We start from the raw sequence: 22562 nt of genomic DNA on the forward strand, positions 1-22562 counted from the left end.
GGTACCAGGAATTGAGCCCAGGGGTGGTTTACCACTGAGCCACACCCCCAACCCTTTTTTATATTTTATTTTGAGACAGGGTCTCGATAAGCTGCTTAGGGCCTCACTAAATTTCCCAGATTGGCCTCAAATTTGCAATCCTCCTGCCTTAGCCTCCCAAGTCACTGGGAAGATGGGTGTGCGACCCTCCCAGCTTTCCTGTTTTCCCGTCTGACCTTTTCTGATGTCTCTCTCACTGCACCCCTGACCCCAGCACTGACTGTTAGAATGTTGTGCAGTTTAAGAGCAGGGTGGAGTTAGTAAGGAAAGCATGGGCTTGGCCTGACTTAGACTTAAGGTTTATACTTGTCTACCTCTTCATTTGAGAGTTAGTAGTCACCTTCCATGTGTCTAGGTACTCTGAAGTTGGTCCTTAGCCTCTTCTCTACATTCTAGTCATCCAGGTCATCTTATTCATCCCACGTGGCTTTAAGTCTGAAATCTACGACTCTTGCCCAGACTGATTCCTAAGCTTCTAACCCATCCAACTGCTTCCTGGACATTCCCATTTGAGTATCTCATAGAAAGCCTCAAGTCAACCTGTTCAAAAATAAGTTCATCACCCGTGCACCTTCTGAACCTAACCCTTTTCTGGTGCTCCTTATCTTAGGGAATGTCCGCAGCCACCTCCCAGGAACTTGGGTAAATGCTCCTCTTCCCCAGCATCAGTCCAAAGTAGCATAGGTTCTGTCAATTCCATTGCCTTAGAGCCTCTCATGTTGGCCAACTGCCTTCACTGATTTATTCATCCTGCATTTATTCGATGTCTTTTTGTGCTTGAACCTGTCCTAGGTTTGGGGGAAATAAAGCTAAATAGGCCCTGTGCATCCCTCTGTCCCATGCCACCACAATCTGTTCACTTCACTGTGGCCACCTGGCTTTCCTGTTTTCCTTCTAGGATGGTCAAGTTCTTTCTTTCTTTAGACTTTTCCATTTTCCTACAGCTGGTTCCTTTCAAGCATTTAGTTCTCAACTCACATTTCCTGTTTTGTTCTCTCCAAACTACCATCCAAAAGCATGTTAATGACGGCCTTTATTATTCATTGCTTGTCTGCCCATTTAGGATGGAAATCCCTGAGAGCAAGGACTTTGTTCTTTTTTATCATTGAATCCCTAGTTCCCTAGTATCAAAAACAGCGCTGACACACAGAGGATTCTCAATATTGTAGAATGCATAAATTGCCTGGAGGAACATCCTGGCTTTGGTTTGTACAGAGAAGGGACAGAGGGGCCCAGCACTTAACAGATAAGATCCCTCCAAAAGCTGGTGGTCAAGAGTTGGGTCTGGTGGGGTGGCGTCCCTCCTGTCTGCCACCTTCTCCAGCCTTTCCCCTATTTTTCCACTCCGAGGTCATTGAGGTCTGGCAGGAGTCTCAGACCTGAATGTCCCCAGAACTTCCTGGGATGGACAGAGTTGCTCAGACGTAAGGTTGGAAGGTGTAGGTAGAGTGTGTGTGGGCGTGGAGGAACATAAGAACTTTACGTGATAAAGATCTTAGACCCTTGTGGTTGACCCTGCAGCTTTGGCAGTGGAGCTGGGCGGGGCGGGGCTGCTGAGGAGTGGGAGGGGCAGGTGGATGCGGCCTTGACCCCGCCCCCTGGCGCGGCGGGGTAAGTAGACGCTCAACCAAGCGATTGTGGCGTGTGGGTGCTGGGACACCAGCCTGCCGCTGCGTCTGGCCTCGGCCCTGGCCTGAAGTGAGTCTGGATCCCTCATAGTCCAGGGTGCAGCTGGTCCCGGGTTGAGATGGAGCAGGAGGCTGAGGAGCTGAGCCAGTGGCAGACTGCGCACCAGCCGGTCCCGGTGAGTCGGGTGCGGGGCCCCAGCCGCGGCGGGTCGGTGGAGTGGCAGGGGAGCGAGTGGAGGATGAAGTGGAGAGAAGCAGAAATCGGGGTGAGGTGGGTGTTTACAAACAAATGGGAAGGGGTTACCAGCCCGAGGGAGGGGCGAGGAATGGGAGGAATGGGAGATGGAGGACATTTATTCAATTAACATTCATCTGGTATTAGAACCTGGGTTGGGTTCTGTGGGTAGAAGGGTTCCAGGCAACTTCCCGGAGAGGGACTTGCGTAGTCAGGGAAGCAAAGATAAAGTTAGCAGGTCAGCGCAAAGGACAGGAAGGAAAAACTTATTTATTGGAGTCTTTGCCAGGCCCTATGAATATAGTGGTTAATTTACCTTAAGGCAAGATTATACCATCTCATTTTATTTTACTTATTTAATTTTTGTGGTACTGGCGATCAAACCCAAGGCCTTGTGCATGCTAGGCAAGCACTGTACCACTGAGCTACATCCCCAGTGCTCATTTTATTTTATGTTTTGGTTCTGGGGATGGAATCCCGGACCTCATGGAGCTAGGTAAGCCCTCCACCATTGGGCGACATTCCAAGCCTCTGTCACTGTATTAGTAAACAATTAGCTGAATAGAAGTATGCAAATTGCGATGAAGAAGTACAAAGAACCTCAGGAGCTAGGGGCTGAGGTGTTTGAGCTCACCTGGGAAGACAGGTCAGGATTTGGTCTGGTACTGGAGAACTGGTGATGTGAAGGGTTTCTGCATCTTGGGACCTGAAAGCTTCCACTTTAGAAAAAATGAAAGATGAATGGAGAGACAGGCCCAGAGAATGATGGGAAGAGTGGCCCCAGGGGTGGGAGGCCTGGAGCAATGAAATCATTCAGGGATGGAGTTGGTTATTCCAAAATCAGTAGGAAGACTAGATGAGTTTAAACTTTATCTGCCACAATTAGATTTGCATTTCTGAGAGTGTCCTGGAGGTGGTGAACTAAATTCAAGGCTGTACTTAGAAAGCTATTATGATAATCCAGGTGACAATGGAAAGGTTGGCCTAACTAGAGATGTGAGGGTGGAGAACTTGAATAGATTTGGAGATGTTTTGGAGGTAAAACCACAAGAATTGGTAATTATATTTGTCTTTCCATATCAGAGCATTCTGCATCTGCAGATTTAACCATCCTAGGATTAAAAAAAATTTAGAAAAATTGCATCTGTACTGAACATGTACAGAAAACAAAGTATGAGTTGGAACAGGATTAATAGGATATTTGGGGGGAAGTGGTGCACAAGGAAGATCATTTAAGTTTTTAACGCCATCTATATGTGTGTGGGCTATCCAAATGGATCCAAGCTGTAGGCAGGGGGGAACCCAGGAGAGATCTTCCCTGAAGCTGCACATTTAAGAATAATTGAAATGTAAGTAGAAATTGATCCATTAGCATGAGAATGATTGCTCCCAGAGATCAGAGTGAGGGAAATCTGCAAGAGACTGGAGGAGGGGGCCAGAATGTAGGGAAAGAGAAAAGCCAGAAAAGTGTGTCCCTGCATGTTGGTGGCCAAGGGAAGGATACATTTCAAGAAGAGTGTGACCAATAATCTCAAAAGCTCCAGGGAAATCAAGTGAACAGTCAGAGAAGTGTGGCTTGGATTTAGTGATGTAGGTCTGGAGAACTGGGGGCCGGAGCAAAAACTTGGGAGAAAAGGCAAGGTAGTGGTGAAAGTGTTTAGGCAACTCTAATACTTGTAAAAGATCAGAAAACAAGAAATGCATTCCCAAGAAGGAGTGGGGAAAAGGCTGAGCACCCCAGAAATACCTACCCTAATAGTCTTGCAGTATTGGGGATTAAACCCAATACTGGGTTCAGGCATGCGAGGAACACCCAGTAGTGTTATCCAGTGCTTACTGGGTGTCTACCTCATGTTGGTTTGCTGAGCATATGATGAATAAAGCAGATGGGATCTTCCCAAGTCTAGAGTTAACAATTTGTTTTTTCTTTCGTGGCTAAAACATGATCAAATCTGTCAAAATTAATTTCTTTATATCATCTTATATTCAGTTCTTATTCACATTTCTCTAAGTGTCCCTTTAAAACAGGCATGTCCAAACCAGGATCCAATTTCAAGACAATAAGTTGCATCTGGTATATGTCCCTTGAGCCTCTTTGAAACTAGGAGTGATTTCTTTCTTTTCTTTTCTTTTTCTTTTTTTTTGGGGGGGGGGGTACTAGGGAGTGAACCCAGGGTGCTTAACCACTGAGCCAGCCCCAGCCCCTTTTATTTATTTATTTTGAGATGGGATCTTGCTGTGTTACTCATGGCCTTGCTAAATTGCTGAGGCTGGCTGTGAACTTCTAATCCTTTCAATCAGGTAGGAAATGTCAGATTGATCTCTCAAACTTATCTTTCACCCTTAAGGCCAGAAAACAATCTGCCTGCTGTTACCTTATATGTCTCCAAATGTCCAGTTTCCTGCCAACCATTTACTTTCTGTGTATTTTTTTGGGAGGGCAGATACTAAGGAATGAACACAGGGGTACTTTACCACTGAGTCACATCCCAGAACCGCCCCCCCCCCCCCCCCCCCCCCCCGCCTTTTTTTGAGGCAAGTTCTCACTAAATTGCCCAGGGCCTTGCTAAATTGCTGAGGCTGGCCTTGAACTTGCTATCCTGCTTCAGCCTTCTGAGTCACTGGGATTATAGGCGTGTGCCACCAGCCTGGCTAACTGATTTTAACATCAAATTCTAATTTTTTTCTCCATCAGAAATTTCATTAGGGAGTTGCAAAATAATGACAATCCCAACATTCCTTCTAAATCCATTAGTTTATATTCTTCTGTAAAGTAGGACTTAACTAGAACCATTTAGTAATTGTTTTTTTCATTTGAGGTATTGGGGATCAAAAAACAGGGCCTAGAACATGGTAGGCAGGTTCAGCCGCAGCCCTGGCTCTTCTTGTTGCCCTTTTTATTTATTTATTTATTTATTTATTTTTGGTGCTGGGGATTGAACCCAGGGCTTGTGCATGTGAGGCAAGCACTCTACCAACGGAGCCATATCCCCAGCCCTCTTTGCCCATTTTTTGAGTTTTGGCTTTTATTTTTTTTCGTTTTGTTAAGTTTTAGGAGTTCTCCATATGACCTTTATTTATTTTATTTTTTTTAGTTTTGATTTTTTAAAAAATGTTAATAGACCTTTATTTTAATTCACTTATTTATCTGTGGGGCTGAGATTTGAACCCAGTGCCTCACACATGCTAGGCAAACGCTTCACAAGTATATTCTCTATTTTGTGGGTTGTCTTTTAATTCTGTTGGTAGTGTCCTTTGCACAAAACAATTTTTAAATTTAATTTTGTGTGTTTCATTTTTTTTGATGCACAAAATTTTTTAATTTTCATGGCGATACTTTGTCAATTTTTCTTCTGTTGCTTGTGTCTTTGTCATATCTAAGAAATCACTGAGCAATCTGATGTCATGAAGCTTTATCCCATTTTCTTCTAAGAGTTTTATAGTTTTAATCTCTTGCCTTTAGATCTTTGCTCCATTTTGAGTTTCTTTTTTCTGTTAATTTACCAGTAAAGCCATCAAGTCCAGGACTTTTCTTTGTTTTGGAGGCTTCTGATTAGTGATTTAATCTAATTATTACTTAATTTTTTTTTGTATTTTCTATTTAATTTGATTTAGACTTGATAGGTTTTGTGTTTTTAGGAATCATCCAGTTTGTTGGTGTAGCATTGTTCGTGGTACTCTATGATAATCCTTTTTATTTCTGTAGGATTGATAATGCCTCCATTATTTCATTTCTCATTTGTAATTTGAATCTTCTCTTTTTCCTTAGTAAATCTAGCTAAAGGTTTGGCAAATTTGTTAATCTTTCCTAAGAACCAACTTTGGGGTTTATTGATTCTTCTTGTTTCCTTCCTTCTGAAAATTTGGGGTTTATTCTTTTTCTAGCTTCTTAAAGTGTGAAGTTAGGTTGTTGGTTTGAGGTCTTCTGTTTTTATCTTCATTGATGTTATGTTTTAGATATTAGGTGTCCCTCAAAAACTCACATGCAAGACACTGCAGCCTCTGGGAGCTGGGATTACAGGCACCACTTTACCTGGCTTGACCCATTGATTGTCTTTTTCTTTTTGGCACTGGGGTTTGAACCCTGTGATGCTTTACCACCAAGCTACATCCCCAGCCCTTTTAATTTTTTATTTTGAGACAGGATCTCGCTGAGTTGCCCAGGCTGACCTCAAACGTGTGATTCTCCTGCCTCAGCCTCCACAGTTGCTGGGATTATAGCTGTGTGCCAGCATAACCAGCTCTGCTTCATATATTTTGATAGTCTATCATTAGGTACATAGATGTTTATAATGGCTTTATCTTGCTGTATTGGGCCCTTTACTAATATATCATGTCCTTTGTCTCATAATTTTTAAAATTTAGTATAGCCACCTCTATTTTTTTATTGTTTGCTATTGCATAGAGTATCTTTCCATACGTTCACTTTCAGCCTATTTAGTGTCTTTGGTCTTTGTATCTAAATTGAATATATATATATGTGTGTATATATATATATATATATACACACATATATATATATATATATTTTTTTTTTTTTGTGGTGCGATAGTACCCGTACCCCACATGCTCACCAAGCACTCTACCACAGAGCTCCATCCCCTGCCCTAGAATGAGTATCTCATAAACATGTAATTGTATCATGTTTTAAAAAATCCTTTCTGCCAATTTGTCTTTTGGAAAGTATAATCCATTTGCATTTAGATTGGAGAGTATAATCATTTACATTTAAAGTATTTACTGACAAGGAGAAATTTAATTCTTTGATTTTTATCCCTCATTTCCACCGTTAGGTCTTATTTATTTTTTCTGTAGTGAAACTTATAAAGTTCCCTCATTTTCTTTTGTATCTCAGTAACTATTTGTTGTTCCCGAGAGGATTACACTTGACATCCTCAAGTTATAACATTAATTTGAATTTATACCAGCTTAACTTCAATAGCTTAACATAATTTCATAGCATTACATTTTTATGCATCATATGTTCAAAAATACAGGTTCATAATTTTTATGCATTAGTCTCTTAAATTATATAGAAAACATAAAAAGGAGTTAAAAAAGTCAAAGTTACAGTAATCCTAGTTTTTATAATTGTCTGTGTATTTACCCTACCCAGAGATCTTTATGACAAATTTCTCCATATGATTTCAAACTACCGTCTTCTTCCTTTCATTTTGATTTGAAAGACTGCCATTAGCATTGCTTTATTTGTTTGTTTGTTTTTGGTACTGGGGATTGAATTCAGGGGCACCACTGAGCCACATTCCCCAGCCCTATTTTGTATTTTATTCAGAGACAGGGTCTCAATGAGTTGCTTAGTCCTTTTTTAAAAATTTATTAAAAATTGTAGATGGACACAATACCTTTATTTTTATATGGTGCTGAGGATGAAACCCAGTGCCTCACACATGCCAGGCAAGTGCTCTACCACTGAGCCCCAGCCCCAGCCCACCAGATTTAAGATTCTTGATTGATAGTTTTTCCCTTTGGCACTTTGAATATATCCAACCCTTGACTTTTGATGTACACGGTTTCTAATGAGAAATCTGGTGATGCTTTTTGGCATGCCTTACATGTGATGAGTTACTTCTCTTGCTACTTTGAAGTTTCTGTTTGGTCTTTTAACAGTTTGATTGTATGTGCCTTGATGTGGGTCTCTTAGAATTTATCCTACTTAGAATTCATTGAGTTTCTTGGATAGTTTTATTCGTTCGTGTGTGTGTGTGTGTGTGTGTGTGTGTGTGTGTGAGAGAGAGAGAGAGAGAGAGAGAGAGAGAGAGAGAGAGAGAGAGAGAGAGAGAGAGAGAGAGAGAAGGGGGGGTACTGGAGATCAAATCTAGGGCCTCACATGTTAGGCAAGTACTTTGTTACTGAACTATACTCCCATCCCTTTTTGTCCTGTCTTTTTTTCCTTTCTCCCCACCCCTCACCAGGGATTGCACCAGCCAGGGCCTTGTGCATAGTAGTGCACAAGTGCTCTTCCACTGAACCACATCTCTAGCCCACTTTTATTTCTTATTTTGAGATAGTCTCACAAAGTTGCCCAGGCTGGCTTCAAACTTGTGATGCTCCTGCCTCGGCCTCTCGTGTAGCTGGGAGTGCAGGTGTACACCACGGTGCCCAGGTCTTCTGATCCTGTAGTGTATGATGGATGTGATTGTCTGCTTGATAGTGCTCTGCTTGGTAGTGCCTCACAGGTCCTTTAGATTCTAGTGCTATATTCAAGTTTGCTGATCCTTCTGCCAGCTCAGTCTACTTTTGTATACCTCTAGTTCATTTTTTATTTCAGTTATTATACTCTTCAACTAAAAAATTTTTTTTTTTTTTTTTGGTACTAGAGATTGAAACTAGGGGTGCTTTACCACTAAGCTACATCCCCCGTCCTTTTTTATTTTGAGATAGGCTCTCTCTAAGTCAGTCAAGGCCTCACTAAGTTACCCAGTCTGACCTCCAACTTGCGATCCTTCTGCCTCAGCCTCCCCAGTCACTGGGATTGCAAGCATGCGCCATGGTGCCTGAACGTAACTTCTTGATGTCAGGTCTGTCCATGCAGTCCTCACTCAGGAGGCCCTCTTTGGTAGATAAATATTTGCAAATGGTGAAGTCAGATCCATCTGAAGCCTACAATCTTCTTTTGAGGGGGGCAGGTACAAGGGATTGAACTCAGGGGCACTCAACCACTGAGGCACATGCCCAGTCCTATTTTGTATTTTATTAAAGACAGGGTCTCACTGAGTTGCTTAGGGCCTTGCTAAGTTGCTGAGGCTGACTTTGAACTCACCATCTTCCTGTCTCAGCCTCCCAAGCTGCTGGGATCACAGGCAGGCACCACTGTGCCCAGCCTGTAGCCTGCATTCTTGATGTCCTTGAAGACTTCTGCACTTAATCTGCTGGTTTGAGATGTTGTCACCCTCCCACATATAATTTGGAATTTGAGTGTGTTCAGAGTTTTGCTGAAGATGTAGGTTTTGCAACATTTTATCTTCTTGTTGCTTTGTATGAAATAAAAAACAAACATGCCAAAAGGAAGTGGCACAGGTTATACCTAGGCTCTATCGTACTCCACCTGTCAACCAGACCTGCATCATAGCTCAAGCTGGAGAACAGTCTGGAAGAAGCAGGATAATTCAGACCAAAGATGATGAAAGCCTGGATTAGAATGGGCTCTGGGGATGGGAAGCAGGGACATGCGGAAGTGGAATTTCATCTTTTTTCCCCTCTCTCCTAGGATAATGAGAAAGCAACGTCCATCTTGGATATGTCTCTGCCTTCCAGAAGTAGTGGAGCACACACCTCTTGGAACCATGGCCTACCAGACACTCAACACTTTCCTCAGGGCACAGAGATGTTGAGGACCTTTATGGTGTCTGCTGAGGCACCTGGGCAGAATATGGGTGAAGTGGGGCCACAGTTCGGCATGACACTACCTGAGCATTGTGTGAACTGTTGCCCCCAAGCCACTTTCATTCCTTCCCAGAAGACTTACTCTCAGGGAGTGTCTCTCTCCCAGCCAGGGACAATGATGTGCAAGGAACCCCAGATGGTGATGCCCTTAGGAGAGCCCAGTATTCCAGGAATGGCCAGGACCTTCAGTGAGAATCTAAGGATACCCCCCAATAGGCTGCCAGTCTCAGGTTCAAGTGGCATCTCGGTGTCCCATACCAGTGCCCCAACAATGCCTTATTCTGATCCTCAATTAGTACCTTCTATCAGAGCCTCTTTAACTCCTAAAATGTTATGGGCCCCAAACATGCCCTCCACTGAGACCCAGGCTGTGCTCCCCTCCATCGTTCATAGGTTGCCACCTAGAGATCCCTATGACCTTGGCATGCCCTCAGACAAGTCCCAGTCTTTGCCGACTTTAGAATCCCATGACTCTCTTGTGAACCAGTCAGATGGCCAGGAAGACAGCTTCCTACTTGAGCAGCCAACCCAGGCTCCAAGGAGAGCAGAGAACTCTAGTGTCCAGCAAGGGGCACCCAGGAGGGAGTCCCCACTTTCAAGGCCTTATTGCTGTCAGCATAAGAACTGTGGAAAAGCTTATACCAAGCGCTCTCACCTCGTGAGTCACCAGCGCAAACACACAGGTGAATGAGGTGTCAGGTGGGGAGGAGATAGAGGGGTCTTTAAGCTTCTGATTTTTGCTGGAGCACAGATTTGTTATTTCTTGGGATTAACCCTTCGTCTTTTGAGCTTGGACCCAAGCTACATTGACCCCACCAATTTGCCATCCAGAATGACTGCCAAGATGACTGGCATGGCATTGATTACTGTGGCCCCTCACTGGTTTCCCAGATCTTCCCTTTTGATTCCCTGACCTTGACGGCACCTGCTCATAGAGTTATATTCCTTCCGTCCCACCTTTTGGTCTCTCCTTCTTAGTTCCATCTCTCCCTTGTCCTCTGTAGGTGAGAAGCCCTATCGATGCACCTGGGAAGGCTGCACGTGGTCTTTTTTTCGTTCTGATGAGCTTGGACGACATATGCGGATACACACCAGGTATCGACCATATGGATGTGACCAGTGTGGCCGACAGTTCATGAGGTCTGACCATCTCAGGCAACACCAAAGGATTCATCAGCGGCTGCCAGAATCTCCAGACCCACAGGCCAGCAGTGGACAGACAGATGGTCCTCTTGATCCTGGTCTTTAGATTCATCTCCTCCTCTCATGTTTGCTTTTCTACCCGGATGCTGCCTGCCTCCAACCAGCTCATCTCTCGGTAGGAGCAGGCCCAGATGAAGACAAAGGTTAAGAGGCAATGTCAAAGCCCGGATGACGTTCTGGACGCCATCAGAGTTTCCTCAAAACGCTCAAAGGTTGTCTGGAATGCCCTCACCTCTCTGGGGACACCTACTTTTGAAGTTTTCCCAGACAGAAAGATGAGCACAGTGGAGACTGAGAGCTTTATTTAAAGGCTCTTTATCATGTCACTCCAGGGCTGGAAACCTTTTAGTCACTCTCCTTTGCTGCTATATAAAAATCCAAGGTTTGGTCTTCCACAGTTTCCAGAGCCAGACTATGTTCAAATCATGAACTTTCCACTCACTAGCCATGTGAAAGGATCCTTAGGAAGGATCTGTGATCACTATACCTTATTTCCCCTTTTGGAAAACTGAAAGACAGTACTGGCCTGTATTGGACATGTCATATGTATTGCATCAGATTCTCAGGTTCTTTGCTTGTTTTTTGGTGGTGTTTTTTGTACCAGGGATTGACCCCCAGGATGCATAACCAACTGAGCCACATCCCCAGCCGTTTTTCGTTCATGTTTTAAAATTTGAGACAGGGTCTCACTGAGTTACTTAGGGCCTTGCTAAGTTGCTGAGGCTATATTTGAACTTGAGATCCTCCTTCCTTAGCCTCCCAAGCTTCTGGGATTACAGGCATGTGCCACCACACCCAGCTGCATCAGATTCTGTTTGTCACTTACCATCCACATGCTCAGAGTTTGTCTCTTCCTGCCAGACTCATGAAATGTCCCACCATACGACATGGGGTCTGGCATCCCATGTAGCCACAGGAACCTTGAAGTGTGGGGCAATTAATGCTCACAAGGGAAAATTTTGACTAATGGGAAATGGCAGACAGGAGAAAGCCATGCAGATTAATTCTATCTTCTCTCCCTTCTATGAGTTACTATAAGACATTGTTTCTCCCAGACAGTGTAGCCTCTAGGGAGATTCCTGAGTAGCCAGTGCACAAGCATGCTGGGCCTCTTCAGGGCTTGTCATGAAGCAGTGCCCAGCTTGGAAGTAATCACTGCATTACCTCCCATTTATCCCTGCCTCACTTCCATTTTCTCACTCCTAATGTCTAGGGTTTGTACCTCCAAAATAAAGCATCAGTATTTCATTCTTGTTTTAGTCTCTGTTTTCTAAGTGAGTTGGGCAGAAGGAGAGGCGGACATTAACCTGGGGTAGAGAAGGACAAACCCCAGGCATGTTTACTTCTCCCCTGTCTGGTACCCAGATCACCAAGTATTAAGTAGAGAACTATCCTGCCCTGCTCTCCTGAAATTGAGGGAAATGGTTATCCTGGAAACTCAGCCCAGTAGTTTAGAATCTTATTTCTGGATTCAGCTGTGCATTTTACTGACCAGTAAACTAATGGTAAGAAAGGAACTTGATGGAGCTATGAAGTGTCAGAGGTGGGTCTCTTCCCTAAGATGGTAAGCATTGGCCTGAGTATGGTCTGGTGCCCACCACAGCCAAGCAATGGTGCCAAGGTGAATCAGACCTGATTCCTATGTCAAGGGACCATCTTGATCTAGGGGCAGAGAGGTCCACAAAGATATGGTGGCCATGAGGAAGAGAAGCCCCTAAAGAGGAGGGTCAGAAAAGCTTTCTCTGGAGGAGGTGGCCCTTGAGCCCAAGTAAGAGTGTAACACCAGAAAACCCTCATGTCAATAAACTCAGCTGGCGAATAAAGAGGGACAGATGTTCCAGGAAGAGAACACTGGCAAGTGCTCACCATACAGAGAGCACCAGGCTTCACAGGCCCATGGGTGAGGAACATGCAGACAACTAAAGGATGTATCGAAGGCTGCTCAGGTGCACAATTCAGACCCGAAGGATTCGAGGGGATTAGCCTTGCCTCCCATTAACTGGACACATACCCATGGTCATGCCCTGTGCTGAGCACTAAGGCTTCAGAGGTACTTAAAGGCATACTGCCTCCATTGAGGAGTAGGAGGATCGTGGACAAAAACTCTGAAAGTGTTTAGTGCTGTCAGGGAGAGGAGCAGGACCTCTGGGTTCAAACATTCTGGTGCACAGAAACCCTGCAGACTCGCCTGTGCTGGTTCCCTGCCTTCCCTCCCCTATACTGACCCCATCCTGTACGGCTGCCTTGGACTGTGCCATGGACTGTGCCACTAATGGCCTTAGCATGCCTGGGGTGGGCAGCTAGCTGCTCCTTACCCAAACTCAGAATACACGTATTCAACAAAAGGTAGGTAGGTGGAGCTCACTTTCTTCCAGAGTACAATGTGAGGAAAATGAGTAACCTGACAGTAAGGAAACCTGACAAAGGTCACCCGTCAGGTGACCTAGGTTGACGGCGATAAGTAACATCAGCACCCAATCGCTGGCTCCAAGGACCAAGGTCTAGGATGCTGAAAGTCTCTCTCAGCTGGGCACCAGGTTCCTTCCACGGAATAGGTCATCTTGGGTTCGTTGGACCAGAGCTATCTATCTTGTGCCCAGCTGGCTTAAACACACACTTTGGGTAGGGCCGGATTGCTGTAGGGATGCAGGATGAAAGGTCTGGGTCTGGTAACCCATCACTTGCTGAAGAGTGGATATGGGGAGAGACTGGAGTGGGCAGTAGTGCCCAGAATAGGCTCCTGCCCCTGTAGAGGTCAAGATGGAATGGAGGAGGAGCATTATTAGAAGGGCTTGTGTTCTAAGTAATAGAAGAATGGATGAGCTTCATTTTCTATTGTGATGTCTATCATACATGAAAAAATATTTCATATATATGCAATTTAAAGAATGATAAATATTTACCCTTTGGGTCACGAGAAAATTGATTTACTAGTACATTTGAGATCTATTTTTGTCCTTCATCCTTGCTTGTGCTTTTAATCATAGATACATATATAAATCTACATATGTATATATGTTTTATATATTCCTAAACAATAAAGTGATTGGGTTTGTAGGATTTTCACTTTGTTTACTTTCTTAATTGAATTTCTTTAATCTGAAGGTTTATAGTCAGTAAAATTTAGAAAAATTTTAAATTTTCCTTTTTTTTTTTTGGTTGTGCTGGGAACGAACCCAAAGCCTGATGCTGAGCTACCACTGGGCTACACTCATGGCCCTTTTGTTTGTTTACTGTTTTTGTTTTTTTAAATTTTTTTTTAGTTGTAAATGGACACAATATCTTTTTGTATATTTATTTTTATGTGTTGCTGAGGATCGAACCCAGTGCCTTACACATGTGAGGCCAGGTGCTCTACCACTGAGCTACAGCCCAGCCCCTGTTTACTGTTTTTTGAGACGGGTTTCACTGTTTTGATCAGGGTGGTCTCATTGAACTTGTGGGCTCCGTGATCCTTTCATCTCAGCCTCCAGAGAAGCTCCACCATGCCTGGCTCACCTTGACCCAATCTGCCCAGCGGGTAGTCTGCTCCATATTGTCCTGTAGGTCACTGATGTTCATTCTGTGTTCAATCTTTTTTCTCTCTTTTTTTTTCTGCCACATCTTAAAGGTCTTCAAGTTCACCGATCTTTCCTTCTGCAGTGTCTAATTGCTGCTAGTTTGAACCAGTATATTTTCCATTTCAGATGTTAAATTTTTCATCTCTAGAAATTCCATGTGGATATTTTTTATACCTTTCTGTTTTCTCCTAATACTTTGTTTTCCCTTTACCTTCTTGAATGTAAAAAGATATATATTAGCTATTCTAATGTCCTCAGATGCTAGTTCCATTACATTTGGCATTTTTGGGTCTCTATTGATTGATTTTTCTTCCTACTGGTAATTGTTCTTATTTTCCTTTTTTTTTTTTTTTTTTTGCTGGATATCAGATATTGTACCTTTACATTGTTCGTTGCTACATTTTGTTTTAATTTTTAAAATCGTCTTATCTTGTTTTTTATTTTCTGGCATGAAGTTTCTCTTTCAGAATTAGTTCAATCCCTTTGACGCTTACTTAGTTTTTTAAAGGCAGGCCCAGAGTTACCCTCTTCTTTCCTACTACTGCCCTACTACTAAGGCAATATCCCAAGTATTATGCTTAACGTTCAGTGTGTCTTTGCCTTTTGGCAAGTGGGAATAAAACTATCCCAGCCCTGAATTGTTCTGCCTACTTCTTTCTAGTGGTATTTTTCTAGTCTTAGGTAATTTCTTCCTCCTCTTCCTCTTCCTCCTTTTTCTTCTTTTGGTACTGGGTATCTAACTTGAAGATGAATCAGAGAACTCCACCAATCTTACCTGGACTTCTTGGCTTTTAAAACTGAATTATGACTGCCAGGTGCACACCTGTAATCCCAGCAACTTGTGAGGCTGAGGCAGGAGGATCACAAGTTCAAGGTCAGTCTCAGCAATTTAGCGAGGCCCTAGGTAACTGTCTTGAAATAAAAAAAATAAAAAGGGCACGTGAAGTCCTGAGGGGGCTGAGGTATAGGGGCCCAGTAGAAGTACCAATGGTTGGAGGTGCCGATGAAGTCAGAGGGGGATGGCAGAGAAGAATGAAGGAACTTTGGATGGTGTTGAGGAAAATGGGGTGGGAGGGGGGCGGGTGGAAAGAGAGTAGAATGAAACAGACAGTATTACCCTATGTATATGTATGATTACACGAATGGTGTGACTCTACCTTGCGTACAACCATAGAAATGAAAAGTTGTACCCCACTTGTGTACAATGAATCAAAATGAAGTCTGTAAAAATAAAAAAATTTAATAAAAAAATAAATTAGAGAGAGAGAGAGAGAACAAATGAGACTGGAGACACGAGGGATGGTGAGTGGGTGCTTTTGTAAGTAGAATAGTTTCGGATGATGACAAAATTCAGGATATGGCCATAGAATTAGATGTCTGTGCAGCTCTAGAGGCGAAGGTTTCAGGAAATGTGGAGCTCCGTGTCATCTGATTCAGCTTTGATTGATACCCAGGACCATGGCTAGAGGTTGGATAGAGAAAGTGCATGAGGTAGGTGACACATTCTTATGGGAATGAGTTCAGGTGACCAGGAAGGTGCGTGGAGAACAGTGATCGGGAGCAGAAGGGTGGAATATCCAGTGCAACAGGGTTTTGGTGAGGAGGGGAATAATGTGCAAGTAATGTGGTGAGAGACCCGAAAGCAGGAGGGGTGCAGAGATGGAGAGGTCCCCACAAGGCAGCCATGTGGCAGGGGGGACAGAGGGTAGAGGAGGGACCATCCTGGAAGAAGAGGATACAGGGGAGCTCCCTGATTATGGACCAGGAGTCTTAGAGAGTACAAGAGGGTAGTTAAGAAGAGAGCTTGGGAGAAGGCCGGGAAATAAGAACTCAGAAGGGAAATATCTTTGCAAAGACGTTTGGGGCATTGAGGCTGCTCAGAGTACAAACCCTCATTTATTTATTCTCATTCGTTCATCGAAAACTTGCTGGAAATGGACTGAGTGCCCAGGGGTTTCAGTGCTGGGGAGACAATGGTCAAGTGGTCAACTGATCTTGGCTCCTCTCAGAGCTCTGGGTGAAATGCAGGGAAGGCTGAACCAGACAGATGAAGACAACTGCATGTGGGAAACCATCGTGGTTGCCTCGTGTTTGGGATGGATGGAAGAAGATGGTGATCTGCAGTCGAGTGGGTTGTGAGGAATGATGTCTGGGATAAGGCATTTGAGTTAACGCCTCCCCTATCTATTCTCTAGGTCCCCTCCCAACCTCCAACCAACCTGCAGCCATGATCCCTGGTGGCAGGCTTGCTGGTGACTCCCAAGGGGCTGGGTGATTATGACGATGATGATCCTGTTTTTGTCAAGAAGTGCTGGAGGCTGCTGGGCTTGGGCCGTGGGGCTGCGGCAACACCCTCCCTGAGCAACTTCCCTGGACGCTGCCCGTGAAAAGAGGATGCCCCCGCCTCAGTCTAGGCTGGTGTAGAAATTCCCCTATCCTCCAGATAGGAGAGAGAGTTACTTTTGTTCATTTTTATTTGGGTACTGGGGATTGAACCCAGAGGCACTTGACCCCAAGCCACAACTCCAGCCCTTTTTATTTGTTATTTAAAGAGAGTGTCTCTAAGTTGTGCAGGGTCTTGCTAAATTGCTGAGGCTGGCTTTGAACTTGCGATCCTTCTGCCTCAGCCTCCAGAGCCACTGGAATTACAGGTATGTGCCATTGTACCTGGTAAAAGCTGGGTATTCTTAGAGGGAATATTAGGTTCTGGGAAAACAGGGATGGCAGATGACTTTAGAACAGAGCCCTAAGTGGATGCAGTGTGTGTGTGTGTGTGTGTGTGTGTGTTTGGGATGGATAAGAGGGATAGCATGTGAAGTGGGTCTTAGAAAACCCTGGCACATCTACGCCTCTCCTACACAGTCATGCTCCTTTCCTACAAGTCTCTTCTCTTCAGTATCCAGGTGCTCATTCCTTCGCTCGCTCACTCAGTTCTCGCCTGGGACTCCCACCTCCTGTCCTGACCGTACTCTGACTTATACTAAGTGTTAAGACAAAACATAAATGAGTCCTCTGACTTTCATCTTTCTTCCCTTCCCCTTTCTTCTTCTTCCTCCTTTTTCTTTGCTTGCTTCATTAAAAGTCTTTTTGAATAGGTAACGTATACATACAGTACAAAATTCAAAGCGTAGAAAATATGAAGGGAAAACTCCTCCTGCAACTCGTAAGTCTCTCCCTGGAGATGCTGCTACTTTCTATTCTCTGCCTTCCAGACCTGCTCTGCCTGCAGCACAAAACTAGCTTATTATTCACACCATTGGTCTCTTGCGGTTTGCACTTATTGGTCCATTTCAAAGATTGTTTTATGTCAGCAAATACAGAGCTACTAGAATCTTTATATTGATGCATACAATTCCGTTTTATGGCTGTACCATATTTATTTAATCAGTCTTCTATTAAAAATGTTCAGCTCATTTGCAATCACTTGCTATGAAACAATACTATAATCTTGAGAAAGTTGGTTTTTCTTTTAGTTGAGTTTATCTCAGTTGCTGTGATAAATGCTTAGTCCTACTGACTTACTTTATTGTCTTTTGGGGACCTAAATCAACTTTAAGCCTTTAGAGAAGTTTTAGAAAAATTGGGAAGACAGTATTAAGAGTTTTCCTCTACATTTGGTTTCTTTTATTATTAGCATCTTACATAAATAATAACCCACAATTGACATGTTTTATTAACTAAAGTCTATGTTTGATTTGTTTTAGTCAGTTTCCTGTTGCTGTAATGTAATAACTGACATAATTAACTTATAAATAGAAAAGGTTTATCTTTGATTCAGTTTTGGAGGTTCCAGTACATAATCGACCCCAATGCTTTGGGGCTTGTAGCAAGGAAACACATCATGGTAGGAGTTTGCGGTAGAGCAAAACCACTCACCTCATGTCCAGGAAGCAAAGGAGACTGAGGCCCCAGAATCCTCTTTGAGGGAATTTCCCCCAATGACCTACAGACCTCCCATAAGAGTCCACTTTTCCATGATTTCAATGCCTTTCAATAGTAGATACTGGGGATTTAACCCAGGGGTACTTTACCATAGAATCAGCCCTTTTTATTTTTTGAGACAAGTTCTCTTTAAATTACTGAGGGTCTCACTATATTGCTGAGAATGACCTTGAGCTTGCAATCCTCTTGCCTCAGCCTCCCAAGATGCTGGGATACAGGTGTGCACCTCCATGTTTGATGTCATACAGTTCTTGACCTTTATTCTATTGATATTGTATTACATTGATTTTGGGGTGTGGTGCCAACCTTACATTCCTGGGAAAAACCTGCTTGGATTTGGCATATGCTTATTTTTTATGTGTTGTTGGATTTGATTTACCAGTATTTTGTTGAGAATTTTAGTATCTATATTCAAACGGCATATTGGTGTCTAGTTTTTTCGTGACAACTTTGCCTGGTTTTGTTATGAGGATAACTGTCTTACTAAAGTAATTTAAGAAGTATTCCTTCCCTCCTCCTATTTTTTGGAAGAGCTTGTGAAAGATTCATATTAATTCTTCTTTCATCTTTGGTAGAATTTACCATTGAAACCATCTATGCCTAGACTTTCCTTTTTGAAGTTTTTAAAAAGTATTTATTATTAATTCAATATCTTACAGGACTATTCAGGTTTTCTAGCTTTTTTTTTTTTTTCCTGGTACTGGGAATTGAACCTGGGCATTTAACCACCTAGCCACATCCCCAGCCCTTTTCCTTTTCTATATTTTATTTTGCGACAGAATCTCACTAAGTTGCTTAGGGCCTTGCTAAGTTGCTGAGGCTGGTCTTGAACTTGTGATCCTCTTGCCTCATCCTCCTGAGTCTCTGGGATTACAATTTCTTAAATTCATCTTTGCTCCAGTGATCTGAGATGTCGTTTTAATCACATAGTCAGTTATTTTCCATATGTACTTGTATCTATTTATTGGATTTCCATTTTATGCCGCTGTTCTGTTTGTCTATTCATTCACTAGTTCCACATTATTCATATACTACCTTGTAGTACCGGCCCAGCCTGGTGCTGCAGCCCTCTCAGTACAGAGACTACATAATTCATAAGTGTCCCCAGGGCCTCTGCTAATTCCAAGTTCTGTCTGTCCTAACTCAAAACTGTCCTTCTGTCACGGAGACTATGTGTTTCATGCCTCCTGCCTACACCAGCACCGCTTCTCCTCCCGAAGCACCTGCTCCTGTCCACATCTCACCTGCTCCCAGGAGGGCTGCTTCCTTGGATGCTCTCTCCCCTCTATTATATCATATGGTATTCTCTTACATCTTACAATCTTCTATCATATTTTTAAAAAATATTTTTAGATGTTAATAGCCCTTTATTTTATTCATTTATTTATATGTGGTGCTGGGAATTGAACCCAGTGCCTCACACATGCTAGGCAAGTGCTCTACACTGAGCCATACCCAGTCCCTCTATCACATTTTAAAAGTTCTTTATATTAAATTTCTCCCAGTGTGTTGACACTTTTTTTTTTTTTTCCTTTTGGTACCAGGGATTGAACCCAGGAGTGCTTAACCACCAAGACACAGCCCTAGCCCTTTTTAAATGTTTTATTTTGAGACAGGTTCTCACTAAGTTACTGAGGCTGGCTTTAAACTTGTGATCCTCCTGCCTCAGCCTCCCAAACTGTTGGGAGGCTGTGCCATGCACCTAGCCGTGTGTTGACTCTTTACTGGATTCAGAATGGATGCAATCATGGCATGTTTGCTGTGGTGGTGTGAAAGGAGAAAGTAATTAGCATCCAACACTGCATGGTATCATTGTGTGATATATACCACTATGTCTATTAATGAGTTCATTAAGTTTTAAATAGATATGAAATTGGGAGTTTTAATGCTTTATATGTGAAATCCTTGACAGATTGTTGCATAAAAATTTTAGTGAAGTTTGAGAAAAATGATTGGGGATTTTGGATGGATTGAGGATATGTTGCTATTTTTCATATTTAGGTTAACATAGACTCCCCTTGCCTAAAAAATTCATGATCCTGCAGATTAGCTCTGGATAATGAGGGATAGTTGTATTACCTTTTCTTTTTATAGTTGTTGCATTTAATGTAAAACCAAATGCAATCTCATATTTCCTTGGTTTCCCACCCACTACTATAGTGCATTGATAATATAGAAAAGTTTTGATTGGGGTTGTTATGGAATCCTTTTCATTTTGGTTGCTATTAATCTTTAATGTCCTCCAAATATCTGTGTGTTGAAGAGTTAGTCCCCAGCCTGTGGTGCTATTGGGTGGTAGTGGGGCCTAGTGGAAGGAATTTAGGTCACTGGGGTACACCTTTGATGGAGATATTAGTTTCTGTGCCCCTCTTCTTCCTTTCCTTTTTTGATTCTCCATCATGAGATGAATGGGCTTCATCTGCCATCTGTTTCCACCATATTGTGCTGTCTTACCACAAGTTTCAAAGGCAATGGGGCCAACCAACAGTGGATTGAAACCTCCAAAACCGAGAGCACAAATCAACCTTTTCAACGAAACTTTTCTCTTTTTACGTTAATTTATCTACATGTTTTGTCACAGTAATGGAAAGCTAACACATTGATCTTATCAACAACAGGTGAATCTTAGAGATATAATGTTAAGTGGAAAAAATAAACCAGTTCCACAAGACTATATATAGTTTAATATAACATTTATAAGCACAAAATAAGAAAACTACATATATACACTTGTGTAAGTCTATAAAAGGAAAACCAAGGGAATTTATATATACAACATTCTGAGTAGTCATTAATTTTGGAAGACAGAAGAATGAATGGGAGAGCGCATAGGTGGATACAAACATATTGACAATATTCTAGTTATTAAATTGGGTGAGGAATCTGGCTTGGCCTAGACAAGAGTCTCGGTGGTTGGCCTCAAATACCAAACTGGAGAGTTTTATCTGTTTTCCCTTCATCATGGTGTCGGGAGTTTGGGGGACCACAGTCACCTGCACAATGATAATCAAAGGCCCAAGAGATGTGATTTTCCCTCACATCCATGTTGATCTTGACCTTGGCATAGGGCCTCTGTTCCCCCACGGGACAAAAGGACCTCAATTGAACCTTTAGTCTTATTATTTTTGAAAGCCAAGAGGTTCAGGTAAGAATGGCAGTGAAGATTTCTAGGTTCACTGGGAGGGGCCACCATGGTCACATACCTGGTCATGAGTTCTGTAAATCCTTCTCTATATTTGTTTTAAAAAATGACATTGTCAGGGCTGGGGATATAGCTCAGTTTGTAGAGAGTTGGTAGAGTGCTTGCCTGGCATGCACAAGGCCCTGGGTTCAATCCCTAGCACCACAAAAAAAAAAAAAAAAAAAAAAAAAAAAAAGACATTGTTACTATCAAATTTAGAGATCTTTTGAGGACTTTACCCAGTGCATGGCCCAATCTACCCCCGGGTCCCTGTGAACCTCTATTGCTATGGCCCTCACTACTGAATATATTATTTTTTTCCAGGAGAAATAGTTTTATTTGGACCCAGAGTTGGAGAATGTGAGTAGGACCTGAGATGGCCTATCGAGCTGAAGAGTAGAGATTAGCTTCCCAAAGGGCAGTCAGAGCTCATCAGCCAAAGGGACTCAACTTCCCAGCATCCTTGCTGTTAGCACAATCAATAAAAGGACTTCTGGGAAATATATTCACCACTAAATCACCCCAGTGTATCATCCTTATGAAAATGTACAAGTTTTCATTAAAGTGAAATTTCTACTATACACACTCCCATACACATATTCCAAAAGCAAACTTTAAAAGGTTACATTTTGTAAAACTTAAAAGACAAGTTTGTAAAACTTGTCTTCAGCATTTAGCTCAAAGTTCTCCCCATCTTCAAAAACAGAGTCCCTGCTAAACTCTTCAGCTGTAAGATCTATGAAGCAAAGAAAAGGCTGCCCTTGCTAGCCCACAGCAATCCTCTTCCCATTTTCCCTAGTCAGTCGGGACTGAACAGCAGGTAAGGCTCAGGTGGGGCAGGATGGAGGAGCACCTGGGCTAAATTCCCCAGTACAACACAGAAGCTGAAGCTTGATGGGAGAGCAGAATTGGGAAGAATTAAGGAGGAAGGGCCAAGTTCCTGTAATCAGAGTACAGCTGAAAGCGGAGGAAGAGGAAGAATGTTTGCTGGGCTTGTGGTGTTTGTATTTGTGCATCTTTTTATGACCTTTCTTCGTTTTCTTCCTCATCTTCTTGTCCATTGTTATTCCTGGGCCTACCAAGCCAGGAGCCATGGATTCACAGGAGGCATATGAGGGGCAGGTGGTGGATATGGAAGAAGGCAGGGACCTGAGGGTTGGTGTCCTGGACATCCTGGCTGTGGCACAGGATAAAGGAACCCACCTGGAGGAAAACCTTGCATTCTCTGGGGAGCTCTTGGAAGACTGGGACAGGGGCAAGGAGGAAAGGCTGGATTGACAGGTGGTGGATAGGGTGGATGCCCAGAATTGGAACTTCCAGGGTATCAGAAGTTGGGGAAATATGGATTTGGCCCTGGGTGCCAGGCACTG

The 22562-nt window shown here is 43.0% G+C and overlaps 1 protein-coding gene across 1 annotated transcript; it reads left to right on the forward strand.

Annotated features, from left to right (window-relative positions):
• Nucleotides 1-1786: 1786 nt before the first annotated feature.
• On the forward strand, nt 1787-10555 carry KLF17 (KLF transcription factor 17; the record flags this gene model as incomplete). Its single annotated transcript, XM_079145671.1, has 3 exons — nt 1787-1843; nt 9131-9989; nt 10311-10555. The coding sequence occupies 3 exons, from the start codon at nt 1787-1789 to the stop codon at nt 10553-10555; spliced, it is 1161 nt and encodes a 386-aa protein (XP_079001797.1).
• Nucleotides 10556-22562: the final 12007 nt, after the last annotated feature.

Source organism: Sciurus vulgaris (genome assembly GCF_902686455.1).
Source record: "Sciurus vulgaris genome assembly, chromosome: 1".
Lineage (NCBI taxonomy): Eukaryota > Metazoa > Chordata > Mammalia > Rodentia > Sciuridae > Sciurus > Sciurus vulgaris.